Source organism: Apodemus sylvaticus, chromosome 1 (assembly GCF_947179515.1).
Source record: "Apodemus sylvaticus chromosome 1, mApoSyl1.1, whole genome shotgun sequence".
Lineage (NCBI taxonomy): Eukaryota > Metazoa > Chordata > Mammalia > Rodentia > Muridae > Apodemus > Apodemus sylvaticus.
The window spans coordinates 63,127,906-63,147,067 of NC_067472.1; the positions used below are offsets into that span (position 1 = coordinate 63,127,906).

Sequence of the window (19,162 nt, forward strand, 5' to 3'; positions counted from 1 at the left end):
TCTGCTGCCTCCTCCAAAATCCTTCATGACCTGATTGCCTGAACCTGTCCAGGTCTCAGCTTGCATTACTCCCCCTTCCTAGACCCCAACACCCATTTCTTGAGTTCAGAGCGGGCAGGAAGCCAGGACATCAGCCACCCCAACATTAACCTGAGTAAGAGGAGTAAGAGGTTACTTAATCCATCTTCAGCCTCGAGGGCTATCTTCAGCAGGAGGCCTCCATCCAGGGCCCAGCCTGTGTCAGGAAGACAAAAATCTGAACCCAGAGCCAACCCCAAGCATCCCTGGGGCTCCCCATGCCTCCTTCCTGGCAGCACTCCCAAGTTGTTTGTTTATTTTGTGCTATTTCTGAGCCAGAGACACCTCTTCCCTCCAACCTGTATTAATCCCAGGCTAGACTCCTAGACTCCCCTTGGGCTACATAGAGAGGTTTCTGCAAGACATTTCTAAACATTCGTAATGAACCAAGCCAAGCAGGATACAGTAGGGTAAAGGAGACAGTCCCTGTGGAGCCTTGCCCTGCACCTACTACGGTTTGTAGTATTCTTCGCTTAACCTACACTAGCAAAGGAGTGCTCCTTTGTGCCTGCTTCACTTTCTATGACCCTTCCTTCAACCAGTCATCTCCTAAACTCTGTCCTTCATCCAGTGAGAACCTGTACTTCCAGGGTAAATTCAGGACACTCCAACACACACACACACACACACACACACACACAGGAGACTCGAGTTATCTGGTCACCTCACTGTCTACCCAGTCACCTAGTCAGGGCTACTTTTTTTGAAGTGTCTGAGGTGGTCTGGCATCATGGTGGGTGCTAGTAATCTCAGCACTCAGAAGACTGAGACCAGCCTAGGATACAATAAAGAGTTTCAGCCAACCTGGGCTGTATAATGTGTTCCAGAGGAGGGGGAAACTAAGGGAAATGTGACTTCTGTTTGCAGGTGGACCACTTTGACACAAGACTCCCCTTCCTTTCAGATCTGCCTGACCCCTGTGTATTTCTGCCCTAGTTGTAATTATCCATGTTTTGTTCTGAGTGCTCACGTGGTTGTGTTCGCTCAGTGGGATGGGGCCGACAGTCCCCAACCGGCACGGGAGACGTCCGGGTGGGAGTAGAGAGGTCTGTTTCCAACCGGCTTTTCATTGGAAGCTGTCAAGATCTGGATGTCATAGGTGGGGGTGCAGCGCCACCCTGGGGAGCACACACCGGTGGGTCTGGAGTCCCGCCCCCCACCCCCACCCCCGATTTCCCGGGACGAGTGACCTGAGGCAAACCACATCGTCTAGGAGCGTCTCCCGCAAAGTGGAGAGCTGGACTTCTACCTCCAGGGGTCGTGGAGAGGACAAACGTGGACACTGCAGGTAAGGCCCTTTGCGGGCCGCGGCTCCCCATGACCCTTTTCCCTGGGCCACACTGGGGAAGGGGAGGCGCACTCTGGGAGGGCGTCCTCACGCGAACAAAGACTAAGGGAAGGAGAGAAACCCGCGACAGGTCCAGTCCAGGCGAGTCGAGAGAGGGGACCCTTGCATACTAGGACAGTAGGCGCAGGTTAGAGTACCGCGAGGCTGAGGGTTCTTGGGGATACTAGGAACACTGGGCTGGGAAGGCTTCCTGGAGGTGGGGAGCCGCGGCGTGCATGGCTCCTTTAAGACCGATGCCCGAGAAGCTTGGGGCGCGGGGGGACGGAGGGCGGTGGCAGAGAGACCCACGGCCGCCGCCAGGGTTCCGCACCCAGCGCCCGCTCCGCTGACGTCACCTGCCCCCGAGCGGCTCACTCTGATTGGCTGTAGGTGACGTCAGGGGCTTTTTCGCTCGGCATGACCTCATCCCCACCGGCAGCCCCGCCCTCCGCCCCGGGCCTGTCACTCGCGGCTCCCGGGGTGGCCGAGCCGGCTCCGCGGACCCCCGCCCCACCCGGACGCCGGACGCCGGACGCTGAGCCGGGCCGGAGCTGCCGGCCGCGCCCGCCAAGTCGCGGGCTGGGATGCGCGCCGTGAGCGCGCGTGCCCGACCGCAGTACGCGCGCTCCGTCCCGAGCGAGCGCTCCCCGCGGTGGCGGCGACGACGACGGCGGCGGCGGCGACGCGCCCCGCGCGCCTCTTCGGCCCTTGCCCCGGCTACGCGGGCCCCCGACGGGCCCATGGGTGGCAGAACGGAGCGGGCGCCCTGAGCGCGGCACCGGTGTCGGGGGCAACCCCAGGGCAAGCGAGAGCCAGGTGAGCCAGGCGCTGACATCGGTCGGGTCCTAAGCCGGGTGTGGGCCCGGGACGTGCGGAGGTTTCTGCGGGTGTGCACCCTGAAAGAAGCTTTTTGGAGCACCAAGGAATAGATGGCTCTGCCTCGCGAGCAGCGCACACTGCAGATCCGCGCCTGCAGTGAGCTGTCTTTCTCTACATATTCCTTCTTATCTGGAGGGACATACATAAGAGACCTAGGGATTCGCGGGGGAGGGCTGAGCTCCAGCACAAATCTGTGAGAGTCCCTGCGAGGCGCCCCCGCTGGCAGCCAGATTTGAAGAAGGTCGTCCGCGCTGCAGCGGGCAGGGGGATGCGAAACCTCCGACGCCAGAGGGTCGGTTCCGGCCTGCGGTAGGGTCCTTATCTGGAGAGGAAGCTCTAGGACCCCCCACTTTTCGGCTCGCATGGCTGTCCCGTCACCCCCACTTCATGGTGCTCCACTCGCCTCTGCGGATAAAGAACATCCTTACCAGACGCAGAGGCAGTAGGCGCGATGCTGGGGGAGGGGCCGGCACCGCTGCCTCCTGCAGCCTGTCTCCCTGGCCTTTCTGCCTACCTTGGGAGGGAGCGGCCAGTCAGATGCCACTGGTACCCGTGTGCCAAACCTTGCAGGTGGAGGAGCAAGAACAGGCTCAGCTGCCACTAGATCAGACCTCTTGGAATAAATTTGCCTCTGACTCCTTGTTGACGAGTATGCTGTGTCTGCAGCAGAGTGATTGGGGACCTTGATGGTGCAGTGATGGGGGTGGGGGACCAGTGTGGCATCTGCAATGCTCTGTTGTGCAGCATGGGGTGGAGATGGAGGTGCTTCGGGTCAGGGGCATGGCTTCTTTGACTGTATGAAATGAATGAATTCAGAATGGAAATCCAGTGACCTGTAGACCCACCCTCACATTTACTTGTTCCTAGGGTAGCTGGGTGGGTGAGCATAGCTTACAGTGCCAGGCTCTGCCCTGGGAGGTCAGAGTCCCCGTGCATTCACTACTTGGTTAACAGGCACCTGCTACAGATGAGCAGATCATGTGACCAGGAGCTGTAGGTTCATCTTTATGGCTGACTGCTGCAGTTGGTTTAGGGATCTTGGGAGTGTTGCTGGGCAGGTTCTCTTTCCCTCCTGCCCTGCGCCCTTGGGGATACTTAAGGATGCCTCTGGGGACTTAGCACTGAACACAGACACAAAAAGATGCTTCAAGTCAATGTGTATAGGATTCCTGCCAACATCTTTCTTCTTGGGCTGATACTGAGGTTCCAACCCAGAAATTTCAACTGGACAGTGTTTCGGTGGGGTACATCTGTGGGTTTGGAGAGAGTCCTATATGCAGCTCACAGAGGAGGCAGGGACAGAGGCTGAACCCACAGCAGGAGAGATAGTTATGCTGTGGTCCTAAGAAATGTGTGAGCCAGACAACCTGACTGGACCTTTCAGGACCACAGCTCCCTCCTGCCTCCACTGTCTCTTTTTGGCCTGGCCATTTGCCTGACTGAGACAATGTTTCTGTACTCTCTCCAAGGGCAAGGGTGCAGGGTAGCCTGGCCAGAGAGGCCAAGGGCTAAACTGCCATGCAGGAACATTTGAGCCCCTCCCTCTAGGAGATGGCCTCTGCCAGTCATCAGAAGTGCCCAGTGTGACAGTGAGCTGGCATTTCAGCATCTTGGGCCCCTAATTTCTGGCTCTTTCCTGAGAGCCTGCCTGGCTGTGAGCAGAGATGCCCAGGTCAGACCGTTGTGAGAAGGGACCCAGTCTTATAGTGGCTAATGGTCTTGGCAGCCATTTCTAGAAGTAGGGAGTTTTTTGTCACTAGGCACTGAGCAGGAGTAGATTCGTGAGGATACCCCCCAGGACTCAGGCTTTTACTGGTCACTTAAGGACTCAGGGACCAGAACATGTTGTGTGGGAACCCCAGTGTGAAAGGCAATGGACTGGCACTTGGTATGTGGGCACCAGAGGCCTGTGGTATGCAGAAGACAAGGATGTGTTTGCAACTGTATGTGTCAGTCGTGCACTCCAGGAGACTGTAATGTCTTATATATGTGCAGATGGACACATGTGTAATTGCACTCAGGGACAAGATGGATTGTCAATAAGTCATGCATCTGTCACTGTACAAAGGGGAGTGTTCCTGTGCTCAGGGGACAGTGCCACAAGAGCTGTGGACCAGACCTCTAGCAAAGGGGGCTGTCTGGGAACCTCTTGAGGGGTGTGGCCTGGGGAAGGCTTCCTCTTGACTTTGAATTTAGGAATGCTTGTCTCCTGGCTCAAAATTCTTTGAAGGCCTACAGCCTCTGCATAAAGGGTCTTGACCAGCCCCCAACCCCATTCAAGGCTCCCAATGAACAGACTGATAGCTGTTCTTCCTGGGAAGAACTGGGCAGGGAGTGCTTGAGAACATATGCTTTGCTAATATTTTGCATGATCTGTCTGCGCCCTCCTGACCTTCTCAAAACTGACCCTACATATCTATTTCAAGCCCCGATGAGTTCTATCCAGCTCTAGACCTGATGCCCAACATCGAGGAAGCCAGGGGTGAGGGTACAAAGAGGTGCTGTTAGGATGTGTTACTGAAGACCAGTGTAGTGCAGAATTTCCTATGTGAGGGGGCTCATCCAAATCTTTGCAGGGCAGTATACAGATGGCCTCAGAGGAATAGGGAGCCAGTGAGCTGCAGTGTGGGGCTGGGTCCTGGGAATTAGAGCCAAGTTGGGCAGGGTTGGAGTAAGGGGCTTCATTGCTGTCTTTGAGTTACGGACTAGAGCTCCTGGGCACCTGCCATGGAGGAGTGGGAGCAGAGAGGAGGGAGACCTGCCTAATCTGCAGAGCAGCCTGCTTCTTGGTGGCTGCTGCAGTAGGAGCAGCCGTTGCCTGGCACCTCTGCTGTTGCCATGGCAACATCGGAGGTGCTAACTTGCTAATGAGTCCCCCTCTGCTGCAAATAACAATACTGTAACGGTTAATAGGGCCCAGCTCCAGTTCTCAGGGTTCCCTCGGAGGTAGAGGAAGGGACAGGTATCAGGCCTGAGTCTAGCCGCCCCCATCCCACCTGCCACCAACCTGCTCTTTTCTGCCCTTCCGTCTGGGTCTCCCTTCCCTGCCATCCTCAGCTACAGTCCCCTTCTGGGGTTCTGATGAGGGTCTTCAGATAGGGCAACCCTAGCAAAACTCCCCTCAGGGTGGCTCAAGGGCTGCTGCAGAGAGAGGGTGTGGCTGTGCCTTCTAGCTCCCTATACTGGTAGCTCTCAGCTTCCCTCGATGCAGTTAACCCACGTCACCTGGGAGGAGGTGGACACTGCTGGGTGAAAGGGCCAAGGGACTCAGAAAAGGCCCTTCTGCACCCCAGCATCCTGACCCATGAGCCTCTAAGAATCCTGGGCTTTAAGTCCCAGTGTCCAGCTCTGCTTGTAGGAAAGCCCACTGGTTCTTCTGGCCTAACCACTATCCTGTTGTTCCCTCATGTGAGATTCGAGTTGGAACTCAGGGAAATGACCCTGAGCATCTAACATAAGCATTAAGTCAGAATGTTTTCAGCAGACAGAGGACCCCTTGTCAGGTAGTCTGTTGCTGTTGAGATTCCCCAGTGCGACCAGCCCAGGCCTGGTTCCCCAGTGAAGGACTTGCAGAGAGGTCTGAGACGCACATAGATGTCAGGGATTAGCATCCCAAAGGCCCTACTGACTACACTGGCTAGGGTTTTGGAAGTTGTGCCCTTGTACCAGCATGGTAGCCCCATTTAGGTACCCATACGACTGCAGTAGAGGAGTGGGAATGGATCAGGCCTGGAAGGGGCTCAGGTGATTGTCCAGAGAGCCAAGTTCCTTCCTACTCCATTACATGTGTAAGGCTAGATGAAGGGAATATTGTGTCTGCCCTGCTATTTTACCTTCCACTGCCTCAAGCCTTATTGTCCTGACACTGCATGCGTCCTGGGGGCTCCAGGGGAGACAGCACCTGACAGATGAGAGTCATAAAGCCTGAAGAACAGGGCTTCTAGGTCCTCTGATGCTGGCCAGTTTCAGTCCCTCCACATATTCTTCAGCCCAAGAGTTTCTGGGGCAATGCAGAAGGTCCAGCACCTCCAGGCATCCCAGGTACCACAGCCTAGGGCTGACAAATCCCATCCCTTTGTACAGTGGGTGGAGTGCAGCAACCTCAGCCTGACGCATCCATCAGGAACAGTATAACAGGAGCTCCCTAGTACCTGGCCTTCAGCTTCTAGGAGCCCATGAGCAGGGATGGGGGCAAAGGGGGTGATCCTGCTGGTCCTGCTCCTCTATCTACCAGCATCAAGATTATGAACTTAGAGGACCTTTTCTGGAGATGGATTCTGGGAATTGGCCATTCAGCACTGTACCAAGAAAGGGAAGGAGGTCTGAGAGCCCCTACCTGAGAAAAGAACAGTCAAGCTTTGTATCCTAGGGTCCCGAGAAGAGGAAAATGCAGAGATCATCAGGACAGAGGTTGAGAAAGGCACAGGTATAGCTGCACCCCAGAACCCATAATAAGGACCCCATTTATCCTCTGCCTTATACTCGAACCCCGGCAGAGCAGGGGGTGGTCAGGGTCTCTTCTATGCACTCACCCCACTGGGTAAGGCATTGGCTCACCCATTCAGGAGGAAGGGCTCAAAGGACGTGCCAGGTACCAAACACAGGGCCTGCCTGGGAGCCAGCTGTAGCTACCCAGATCCCACCATCTGCTGACCATTCACCTTTCTCTCAGGTCTGGCACCATGCACTAGAGTACCCAGAACGCTGCAAGGCCACGCCCTCCTCACATCAGGGATCACTCTCCCCACTGCCTACCACCCCACCATGGCTGGGGATCGGCTCCCGAGGAAGGTGATGGATGCAAAGAAACTGGCCAGCCTGCTGCGTGGCGGCCCCGGGGGCCCCCTGGTCATCGACAGTCGATCCTTCGTGGAGTATAACAGCTGCCACGTGCTGAGCTCTGTGAATATCTGCTGTTCAAAACTGGTGAAGCGCCGCCTTCAGCAGGGCAAAGTGACCATTGCTGAGCTTATCCAGCCGGCTACCCGAAGCCAGGTACCCGTGCCCCACCCTTGCGTTCATCTCTAGGCCTGACTGTCCCTGAGCAAGCATGCATGTCTCCTCTGAAAGAGACAGAGGAGCTCCTACGCCTGGTGCCAAGAGTCCTCTGATGAAGCATTTTCCTTCCGAGGTCCCTTAATTCCAGACTGGGTTCCTTGGGGTCACAGCTGGGAGTGCCGTAGGCCAGGTCTCTAGTGAGGCCTTCCTCTAGAAGTCTTCCCATGTACAAGGCAGATTCCGAGGGAAGAATACTGAATAGGTGAGGGAAGTGGGGTTGCACGGAGGGTAGAGCAGGGCAGATGTGGCGGATGGTGCGTGCTGATGACAGGACAGCTGGCTCTGGCCACTCTGTGGTGAGGCCAGGAGGGGAAGACTGAGGGGAGTATAGTAGGCAGGCCATTTCGCTAGCCTCTCCATTTCTCTTCCCACCTCCTGGAGTCTTCAGTGAGGCAGAATGTTCTCTGTGGCCCCCAGAAAGGATAATCGTTTTATGGAAGAAGGGGCAGCTTTCTTCCCAGGACTATCAAGTGCAGTAGCTGGGGAGGGACCAGCCTGTCTCAGGAGCATTTGTGGCCCGAGACAGGCTAGCAGTTACCAACTTCTCCCACCTCTTTTGGGTTAGAGGGTCATTCCAACAGAGCAGGGGCTTTAGAAGGATTTCGATTTCCGAACTGCCTGACTCCAAGCTATGATGTGAGGAAACCCAGGTGGGATGCCGCTTGTCGGGAGTCCCCCACTCCAAGGCCAGAACAAGCTCCCTGTGGTGCCAATGAAGGGAATCCAGTGATTAATCACCCCCAGCGAGGACTCCAGCCAGAGTGCAATTCTATTGGCTGCTGATGACATCATCCAGCCTGGGGTTGACAGCTCAGCTGGCTTAAAGACTGAGTGTGCTTGGGAGGCGGGGACATCAGTCTGTCTGAGGCAAAAGCCCCTCAACATCTGGCCCTAAGGCTACCACAATGGGGTAAAGGGCAGGAGAAACCCCAGCCTCCAGCCTCGCCTCCTGACCTGGCGGTGTTTGGGAAGGGGAGTTTCTCCATGAGGAACTGGGGGAGAATAAATAAGAAGAGAGGTACCAGCCTTCCAGGAAGCCCGGGAGGCAGTGCGGGCTATGTGTGTGCTCTCAGAGGCCCCATTAGACTTGCCTATGCCTCATTAACATTTCTGGTTCTATGATTTTGCCAATGAAGGGCAACTCAAGCCACCCGACCCCTAGTCCCTGCCTGGTACAAAGCCTGCTAGTGGAGCCATGGGCTTTTCTGCCCCTCCAAGTGTGTTCATACCTGTGCACCCAGCAGATGAAGTGGGAGGGAGGATGACCGCAGATCCCTGTCTCTCCTGTCCTCTTGCTCTTCCAAGCAGCCTAACTTCCGCCCTTTTGGTCCCCTAGGTGGATGCCACAGAACCACAGGATGTGGTGGTGTATGACCAGAGCACACGAGATGCCAGCGTGCTGGCAGCAGACAGCTTCCTGTCCATCCTGCTCAGCAAGCTGGACGGCTGCTTCGACAGCGTGGCCATCCTCACAGGTGAACTCCAGGGCTGGGCCAGGACTGTGGGATGCTTTCTCTTCCATGCATTTGGCTAGGACTAGGAGTGTCAGAGGAAAAGTGTTGTCCGCAACTGTTGGGACAGTACCTCTGGACTTCTCAAAACCCACTTCTACCTGCAACAGCAGGACAGGTGGACAAGCAGGAGGTCTCCAAGCCAAGTTTTTGGTAGAGAGGAGGCCAGGAAACAAACTGTCTTTGTCTCAAGGAGAGGAAGTAAAGGCTTTTTTACCTCAGTCTATCCCAGCACTGGTAACATAGCAGGAGCCTTACCCAGAGAAGGTACCAGCTGGTCACAGATTATCTCATAATGGCCTACTCCATCATGGCCGCTACCTGAGGGACCAGAAGTATCTCTCTGGGTTGCCTGTGCTCCAAAAGCAGCCTGGCCAGCTGGCCTCCAAGCCCTACTCAGAGTCTCTCTCTCTCTCTCTCTCTCTCTCTCTCTCTCTCTCTCTCTCTCTCTCTCTCTCTCCTCTCTCCTCTCTCTCTCTCTCTCTCCTCTCTCTCCTTTCTCTCTCTCTCCTCTCTCTCTCTCCTCTTTCTCCTCTCTCCTCTCTCTCTTCTTTTTCTCTCTCTCTCTCTCCCCTTTCTCTCTCCTCTCTCTCTCCTCTCTCTCTCTCTCTCCTCTCTCTCTCTCCTCTTTCTCTCTCTCCTCTCTCTCCTCTCTCTCTCCTCTTTCTCTCTCTCCTCTCTCTCTCCTCTCTCTCTCTCCTCTCTCTTTCTCTCTCTCTCTCTCTCTCTCTCTCTCTCTCTCTCTCTCTCTTACACACACACACACAAACACACACACACACTCACTGACGCATGGCTCAGGCTCCCACTCAATATCATGTGCTTAGGCACACTCACCCTCAGGCCATGGCTGAAAGGCCTTTTGTAGACTGTACCTCCTCGGGAGGCAGCCTGGATTCCCAAATAGCTGCCAGAGTGGGCTTGTTCTAGGATGCCTGCTCAGATGGCTGGAATCTAGGGCCTTTGCTGATGCCCTCTGCCCATGCTGGTAGCCTCTGCATAGCACATAGTGGATGGAATGTCCTCCACACCCACTACATATGGAGTGGAATACGTGAGTGGGTGGCCAGGCTAGTTCAATGGCACCAGAATCCCATGAGTACCATGGCATCAAGCCCAACCTGAGAGGAAGGCTGGAAGGGCCTGGACTGCTTTAGTTAAACTGCTAGGTAGATGCTAGGGAGATGAACCCAGTCTGAGGGTCTCTGAGGTGGTTTGGAGACTCAGTATCATGGGTAGGGCCAGTGCCTTTGTGTACATTTGGATGTGAGTTATGTCCTACTACAGTCTGGGCCACTATGATCCAAGCATATCTGTGTGTCTATGTGCCCTGAGCCTATGGTATCAGCCACATGCATATGTGCATGCACCCCACCTCTGACATCTGTACAGATGCTGAGCCTGTCTGGGTAGAACTCATAACATTGTGCATGTATGAATTCTTAGAACCAGAAGCCACATAGCTGTATCCTAGCTCCAACCTCCGGGCTTAGTTTGTGAGGGAGAGGAGTTTGGACCTTTTTGCAAACCCACTAAGCATATAGGAACCCTTCTAGGGCCCAACTCAGCACCCTAGTCCTGAATGGTGGACAAGGTTCTTCTGAAAACACAAAGGGCTCCAGAACTGCACCCTTCCTGGTCCTAGCAGGACAACCCCAAACCTGATAGTGCCCGTCTCTAAGGAGTAAAGGGCAAGGGGCAAGAACAAATGGAGACTGGGGTAGTCTTGGACTGGACTCTTCCCAGATGGTTCATTTGGACCTGGTTGTGCTCTAGATAGCTCCCTCCAGTTCTGCACGTCTGCCCTGTCAAGTTTGAGTCCTTGTCCTCCTTCATCCAAATACTGAGCTAGGGAGTCCTCCTGGTCAATGCAGCGTGAGATGGGCTCAAAGTGATACCACATTGGCCAGCTCCTGCTGAGCTACTGTACAATCCAAAGCAGACTGATCAGGGGCTGGGGATGGTTTCACAGTGCACACAGAGCTCCTTGGCCTCCTAGCCAAAAACACCCGAGGTCAGGCCTTTGCATATCACCCTCAGGCTGGTGCTCACAGGAAGCTCAAGGAGATGGGGATGGCCAGTGAAGGGAACCAGGAGAGGGAACTCAAACAGTGCCCCCACAGTGATGTGGTTTGTGGGGAGGGTAATGGGGAGGGTAGTCCAACTTTTTTCCTTAAGTAAAGTTGGAGTTTTATTGGGAACGAGTTATAAGCTAGATGTCAGTATGCCTTGGCTACATTTCTGCTGCTGTGATCAAATGCCTAGTCAAATACAACTTCCAGGAGCAAAGGTTTATCTGGCTCACAGATAAGGGTACAACCATCATGGTGGGGCAATTAAGATGGCAGGAGCCTGAAGTACCTGATCACTTCACATCCACAATCAGGAACAGAAGAGTATGTGTGGGTAGACCGCTGCTCAACTCGGTTTCTGCATTTTGTACTGTCCAGGATCCCTTGCCCAGGGAATGGTTCTGTCCACAATTAGCGTGGGTCTTTCCATAGCAATTAACATACTCAAGATAACTCCCCATAGGCAAGTGGTTTTAGATTCTGTCAAGTTGACAACATTAACCATCACAATGTGAGTTACTATAGAAAGGGGGAGGAAAAGGGGGCTTTAGCCTTTTAAACAGCAGGCAGGCATGCCCTTAGCCAGGGGTTAGTACAGCCTATGGGTTGTACTGACACTGTGGAATGTGGGCCAGTGATGTCACAGCTATGAGACAGTCTCTGCAGTCCAAGACTTGGCTTGGAGATGCTGACATGCCCCAGATCCTTATGGGTAGGTGGCTGTAATGAGAACAGAGCAAGCCTGTCAATCAGTAACGTGAGCTATACCAAGTCCATTGCACAAACAAATGTATATCTCTGTATATGCCTTCTTATAAACATCATAATATTTTGGGAGGGCACTGTCTCTGGCCTCCCAAATACAGTGCATAGGGGGTAGTGTATGGGAATGGTCTATAGAAGAATGAACTTTAGGGATGGCCAGAGCATTTCCTGGGCCTCAATGAGACTTAACAACTAGCCATGGCTCGCTCACTCAACCTTCGGGTCCCCGTTTCCATCCACCCCATAGCCTTGGATAACCCCCCAAATCCCTGGGTCCTTCATAGCTGCCTCTCTCCAGACTAGGGAAAAAGCAGTGAGTGTTTGGGGGTGGGGGTATGACTGAGACCAGAAACAGGCTACTTGCTTGTCAGAGCTTATCATTGTGGAATATAGAAAGTGCTGTTCTACTGAGCTCACCTCACCGTGTTGAGAGCTGGTGGCCACCAGATAGATGCTACTCAGTCTCTGCATGAACCCCAGCCAGATCAGATAGGACTGGGTCTATTTTCACATCTTGATAATTGTTTTCTTCGAGCCTCTAAACAATGCTGTGTGGCAGGAAAATAAGGAAACTGAGGCCAGAGGCACGCTTTGCCCATGGTCACTGAGTCAGACATACCAGAGGAGCCAGCTTGGGTATCTCAGACTGGTGGAAGGTTTCTTTCCCCAGCCAAGTGTCTAGATCTTGGATGTCTCTAGACAATGGCCACAGAGAGCAGGCTGTGTGTGCCCTGTGTGCAGACTCTACCCTGCTTCTCTGCCATCTGCTGGGTAGACTGGAGCCATGACCGAACCACAAATGCCCTGTGGGCTATGGCAATTCCAGTGGGTGATGTCATGCCCAAAGAGGCCCCACCTCAGAAGCCCTTTCCTCCCAGACCTGGCACTGGAGCCCAGGCCTGTGGCTTCCAGCCAGCTGGAGTCAGAGAAGGATTGCATCAGCAAGGAGAGAGGCTAAATGCCAGGCTGGCTCCAGGCCAGGGGCTGGAGAAGGACTTACCATGTCATACCTGGGGAATAAGAGACCCCTAATGAGGTCTAAGCAATCCCCTGCCTGGCTCCCGTGTGCCATGCGACAGGCCACCTTGACCCCACATTTATGGGCATCAAAGCAGTGCCCCTGAGCCAGTCCCTAATTAGCTTGAGGAGGAATGTGGGCGTAGGTGCCTGCTCTAAATGGGCAGCAGCACACCCCCAGTGCTGCAGAGAAGAACAAGTAGCCTGCCAGCAGGAGCCCAGGTGCCAGGCCAGAAGCAGGCTGGGCTCGGGGTCTGCAGGGTGTGGCAAAGCCCAGAGGACCTCTCTCCTGCCCCAGCTGGCCAGCCGCCTGAAGAGCCTTCTGTGTCTCCTCCCCCAGGAGGCTTTGCCACCTTCTCCTCCTGCTTCCCTGGCCTCTGTGAGGGCAAGCCTGCCACCCTACCATCCATGAGCCTCTCTCAGCCCTGCCTGCCTGTGCCCAGTGTTGGCCTGACCCGAATCCTGCCTCACCTCTACCTGGGCTCTCAGAAAGATGTCCTGAACAAGGTGAGTACGCAAGGGGTCACTGCCGATGGGAGGAAGGGATGGCTGGCTCTGGATTGAAGTCCTAGGGTGGTCTGAAAGGAGGATTAGATGAGCATGAGCTGGGATCACAGGAGGACCCTGAGCCCGCCCACCCACTGGCCTCCAGCATGGCCCCGGCAGGAACACAGCGAGGCTGATGGAGAGAGAGGCAGGCTCCCAGTTCTCTTCTGTGGTGGGGCTGGAAGCCTGCATGCCAAACTGCTTCTGTCACTGGGCCCCTGGCCAGCTCTGAAAGAATCCCGTGTTTTAAAAATGGTGAGGAGGGAAAAGGTTGAAGGCACCGCCCAGGCAACCATAAAATTCCTGGGAGCCCAGTGCTGCCTGTGGGTGTGGCTTGCAGAAGCCATCCTTCCTGTAGCATCCTGTGGGCTCCATGGTCGAGATGAGAAAGGGTTTCTGGACCCAGTCTTTTCCCATATGGCAGGATCTTGAACAAAATCTGAGGCTCAGGGGCATCACAAGACTTTAGAGTCCTTCTGTGTGGCATCACAAGACTTTAGAGTCCGTGCGTGTGTGTGTGTGTGTGTGTGTGTGTGTGTGTGTGTGTGTGTGTGTGTGTGAGAGAGAGAGAGAGAGAGAGAGAGGGGGGGGGGGAGGGAGAGAGAGAAAGAGCGAATGGTTCTTCTCCCACCAGGAGGCTTTGCTTTTCTCTGCTACCCCATTCTGACCCATCTTCCTATCCCTCCAGGATCTGATGACCCAAAACGGAATAAGCTATGTCCTCAATGCCAGCAACTCCTGCCCTAAACCGGACTTCATCTGTGAGAGCCGTTTCATGCGCATCCCCATCAATGACAACTACTGTGAAAAGCTGCTGCCCTGGCTGGACAAGTCCATTGAGTTTATTGGTGAGGGGAAGAGAGGGGGTGTGTGTCTCTAGAGGATGGAAGAGGCTGGGCTAGAGGAAGACTAGACAGAGGCGGAGGGGAGGACTGGGAGGGCCACCCAGCTCTGGGAAGTTACCAGCACTGTCTGCCATAGGGAGGGCTGGGGCCTACCTGTGCAGTCTCAGCCCTCACCTGATCCCCCACCATCCACCTGCCCCCAGATAAAGCCAAGCTGTCCAGCTGCCAAGTCATTGTCCACTGTCTGGCTGGCATCTCTCGCTCTGCCACCATTGCCATCGCGTACATCATGAAAACCATGGGCATGTCTTCTGACGACGCATACAGGTATTCTCCTCCTGGGCCCTAGGGACCTAGGGAACACCACAGCCAATGGCTAACAGCATTGCCCTGCCTTTCCTCGCTCCACCCACTTGGATTGTACAAATTACTATCCTGGCAGGGAGGGAAACCTGCACCCGACACAGAGCTTGGGTACTTAAAGGTTTGCAGTTGGTGCTGCACGGGAGGGAAATCAGGGACGAGGCTGTTCTGACCAGGAATGCCCCTTGCTCGCTCAGGTTTGTGAAGGATCGGCGCCCCTCCATCTCGCCCAACTTCAACTTCCTGGGCCAGTTGCTGGAGTATGAGAGGAGTCTGAAGCTGCTGGCTGCCCTGCAGAGTGATGGACCTCACTTGGGGACCCCTGAGCCCCTCATGGGCCCGGCAGCAGGCATCCCACTGCCCCGGCTGCCACCATCTACCTCAGAGAGCGCTGCCACTGGGAGCGAGGCAGCCTCAGCAGCCAAGGAGGGCAGTCCAAGTGCTGGAGGGGATGCTCTGATCCCCAGCACAGCTCCAGCCACCAGCGCACTGCAGCAGGGCCTGCGTGGCCTGCACCTCTCCTCTGACCGCCTCCAGGACACCAACCGCCTCAAGCGCTCCTTCTCCCTGGACATCAAGTCGGCCTATGCGCCCAGCAGGAGGCCCGACTTTCCCGGCCCACCCGACCCCGGCGAAGCCCCGAAACTCTGCAAGCTGGACAGCCCGTCTGGGGGCACGCTGGGCCTGCCCTCGCCCAGCCCGGACAGCCCGGACTCTGTTCCAGAGTGCCGCCCACGACCCCGCCGCCGACGTCCCCCGGCCAGTTCTCCTGCCCGCTCCCCCGCGCATGGCCTGGGCCTGAACTTTGGAGACACGGCCCGGCAGACTCCGCGGCACGGCCTCTCGGCCCTGTCGGCGCCCGGGCTGCCTGGCCCTGGCCAGCCGGCTGGCCCCGGGGCCTGGGCGCCGCCACTGGACTCCCCAGGTACACCGTCGCCCGACGGACCCTGGTGCTTCAGCCCCGAGGGCGCGCAGGGTCCTGGCGCTGTGTTCTCCGCCTTTGGCCGGGCGAGCGCAGGCGCACCTGGACCCGGTAACGGCAGTGGTAGCAGTGGTGGCAGCGGCAGCGGCAGCAGCAGCAGCAGTAGCAGCAGCGGCAGCGACCTGCGGCGGCGGGATGTGCGGACCGGCTGGCCGGAGGAGCCTGCTGCAGATGCACAGTTCAAGAGGCGCAGCTGCCAGATGGAGTTCGAAGAGGGCATGGTGGAGGGGCGGGCACGTGGTGAGGAGCTGGCAGCCCTGGGCAAGCAAACCAGCTTCTCTGGCAGCGTGGAGGTCATTGAAGTATCGTGATCCTTCAGGAGTCCCTGTGCCCTTGCTCCAGTCAGGCCAGGTATAAATATATATTATATATAAAAACACACAGAAAAGGTAAATGGTTTTACTGCGATTTTTATCAAGAAGTAAATATTTCGATTTTTTTATTTATTTAAGCTAGTGATCTGGCAACTGTGCGGGGCGGCCCTAAAGCTCTGTTTTTACTGTCTGGTATTTAAACTGAAACAGGTTTCTAAGCAATATGAGGCCACCTTCAATCCCAAACTGGGTTGACAGGCCTAGGCCCCTCCTTGCCCCTCCCCTCTGGAAATATTACTGACCTTTCAAAGAGCTGCCCAGCTTTCCTGCACTTTTTACATAAGAAAAAGGGGGAAAATGAAAACAAAAATAAACAAAAAACCCAAACCCTTACTTGCCACAAACTGAGCCGCAGACCCCTCCCTTTCCTTTCCCTCCTCTCCTGGTCTTTCCTCTCCTGTCTCTCCTGTCTTGGGCTCTGCAGCAAAGCCATAGGTAGGGGGAGGGGGAAACCCTAGTGTCCCTGCAGAAGGCCCCACCAGCAGTGTCCCCACACCTCAAATTGCCAAGTCTTTGTGGCATAGGGATACCTTCTCTGCCCTTCACCCCAGGGCTGTTACCTGGCAGGTGTTGGTGGGCACTGGGCACAGTGGACCAGAGTTTTCAGGGAGACTTAGACAAGGGGGTTTTTGAAAGCCAGATGAGGTAGCTCCGAAGGCAAGGATGGCGGGCGTCACTCCTGTGAGAGTGAGGCCCAGTTCCTTAGAAAGGCCCAGGAAGCCATTCAGAGGAAGCATCTCTCTTTCCTTTGCAGGTGGCCCTGTCTAATGGGAAGCCCAGTAGACTTCCCCAGCATGTACTGGGACCATGTCCAACGCCAGCAGGAGGAGCTAAGGTAGCTGGGGCTGGCAGGGGCTATCTCTGCTGGTCAGAGGGGAGCTCTAGGCCCAGTAAGAATGGGGGTAGATTCAAGCTCTCATTCTGGGCTTTTCCTGCTGCAGGTAGGTCTTGGAATTCTACTGCACCTGCAGGTTGAGGGGCCCTTGAAGCAGGTGGAAGAGAGCACCTCCCAAGCCCTTAGGCTTCTAGGAAGTGGAAATCCTCAGCGTTAGGAGAACTGTCTCCAAGCAGAGGAAGACTCCACCTAAGGACAGATGCTGGGGAAGTCCCCTATGACTGTCCCATCCCCTACAGGGCTTCGCAGGAGAGAGCCCCTCGGCATGCTCCCTTCCAGGCCAGGGTACTTTCCCAGTGTCTTCAAGATGATACGTTAGCCTCCACCCAAGGTGGCTTTTTAGGCTCAGAGCTAATCTAGGAGAAGGACAAGGAGAAAAGTGCCAGCCACCCTTGCTGAATATCCTCTTGGACTATTGGGGACCCAAAGCTTTGAGGCAGAATAGGGGTTCTTGCCCTCAGATGTCTTCAAGTCTTGCAGTGGGTCTGTCCTTTGAGGAAGAAGCCAGGGGCTTGTTAACAGGTATCTGGGGAAGGACCTAGGGTGGCAACTTTCTACCCCACCTCTCTTGCTGTGTCCTTCTGTCTGTTCTTCTTTTGACCTGCTCCCTATGTCCCTGTCACCCTCCTTCTTAAGCAAAAGTCCTGTCCCAGTTCTCTTGATCCCACCCATCCCAATCCTTGAGAAAATAAGCTATTGTTGTATTTGCAATCTATGGATTAGAGGTTTAAGTATTTATTATTATTGGTTAATTATTATTATAATAATTATTATTAATTATGTAAATTTGCCTCCTGTCTGTCATTGGATTTCTGAGGTGACCCTGGGTGGGGAGGGTGCACTAGCTCCCCCTCCCTGTCCCCACTCTACTGCTGTACGGGAGACAGTGGTATGGGCCACCAGTTGGACCCTCGAGCTCTCCCTTGGGTCTGGTTCCTCCCCTCTCCTGATGGAGATATGGCATCTATCCTGGATACATGGAGCCCATTGGCCTCAGTCGGTCTCTGTTCTCACTTGTGCATGACCCTGGTCTCCCCAAAGTGAGCAGACAAGATGGGGGAGGTCTCAGTCCCCCCACTCCTTTGTGTTGGGGGAGGTGGAGCACAGGCTTTCCCTGGTGGCTTTTCACCCACTGTCCAAGGTGTGGAGGGTATAGGGTTCTCTCTTGCTCTTCCACCCCTCTTACCTGGTCACTGCCGGCACTGGAATGGCCCAGAATGCACCTGACTCCCTCCTGTTGTCCAGTACAGGAGAGGTCCCTTGCCCAAGGCTTCCGGTCCCTGAGGACCAGGGTGCCAGCTTCCCCCTTGGGACCTTGCCCCATGAGGCCGCACTTTCCTGTCCCCCCTTTTGTATTTGAAACAATGTGTTGTAATAAATCATGAGACGGATGTTTTCCTCAGGCCTCTGCTGACTCTTTCTTAGGGCTGGTTGTGGGAGAGGTCGGACACTGGGGGTTGGGGGGGGCAATCTGAAGGCTTCCTGACACAAGGGCCTGGTAGGTTGTGCCTGCAAAATCTACTTACTGAGTGGGCAGAGGGAAGACTCTGAGGCTTATTTCTGGTAGACCAGGTATAGAGGAGGGGCACAGGATCTGATAAGCACTCCTAGGATGTAAAATACCCATTTTTCTTATCTACTATTAACTGAAAACTAGAAACCTTTAAATATTAGTTTTCAGGCTGGGGAGATGCTTTAGTCAGTATTTGCATGTATGAGGACCTGAGTTGGATCACCAGAATCCAGGTATGGTGGTACACATTTGTAATCCCAGTACCTGGGAGCAAACACAGAATGATCTTGATGCTTTATGGCCAGCGAGCCTAGCCTACTTGATGCCCCAGGTCAGTTTGTATGTGTCTTAAAACAAGTTGGATGGTGTTTTAGTTAGGGTTTCCATTGCTGTGAAGAGACACCATGACCAAGGCAACTCTTATAAAGGAAAACATTTAATTGGGGCTGGCTTACAGGTTCAGAGGTTTGTCCATTCTCATCATGGCAGGAAGCACGATGGTGTGCAGGCAGACATGGTATTAGAGATGCCGAGAGTTCTACATCTTGATCCAACTGCAGCCAGGAGAGACTGTCTCATAGACAGCTAGGAGGAAGGTCTCAAAGCCCACCCCCACAGTGACACACTTCCTCCAACAAGGCCACACCTCCTAATAGTGCTACTCCCTGGGCCAAGCCCTTTCAAATCACCACAGATAGCTTCTGAGGAATGACACCTGAGACTGATCTCTGGCCTCTGCACACATGCAAGTGTACACTGCATACACAAGTGCACACATACACAAGAGCTCAGTTCACTTGTCAACTGCCCACACAACACAATCCTACTGTAACACAGCTCATTTCCTCCAGACTTGTCTTTAAGAATACACACACCTCATCTCTGTCTTTCCATCACACGCAGGGTTTACATAAATTCTTTTATGCAGCACAAGGAC

General features: G+C 54.8%; 1 protein-coding gene across 1 annotated transcript; it reads left to right on the forward strand.

The window, feature by feature from the left end:
• Positions 1-1,867: 1,867 nt before the first annotated feature.
• On the forward strand, positions 1,868-17,564 carry Dusp8 (dual specificity phosphatase 8). Its single transcript, XM_052195045.1, has 7 exons — positions 1,868-2,221; positions 6,957-7,279; positions 8,679-8,817; positions 13,048-13,214; positions 13,942-14,101; positions 14,302-14,425; positions 14,659-17,564. Exons 2-7 carry the CDS (start codon positions 7,049-7,051, stop codon positions 15,752-15,754), a joined length of 1,917 nt encoding a protein of 638 aa, XP_052051005.1. The 5' UTR covers positions 1,868-2,221; positions 6,957-7,048; the 3' UTR covers positions 15,755-17,564.
• The last annotated feature ends 1,598 nt before the right edge of the window (positions 17,565-19,162 follow it).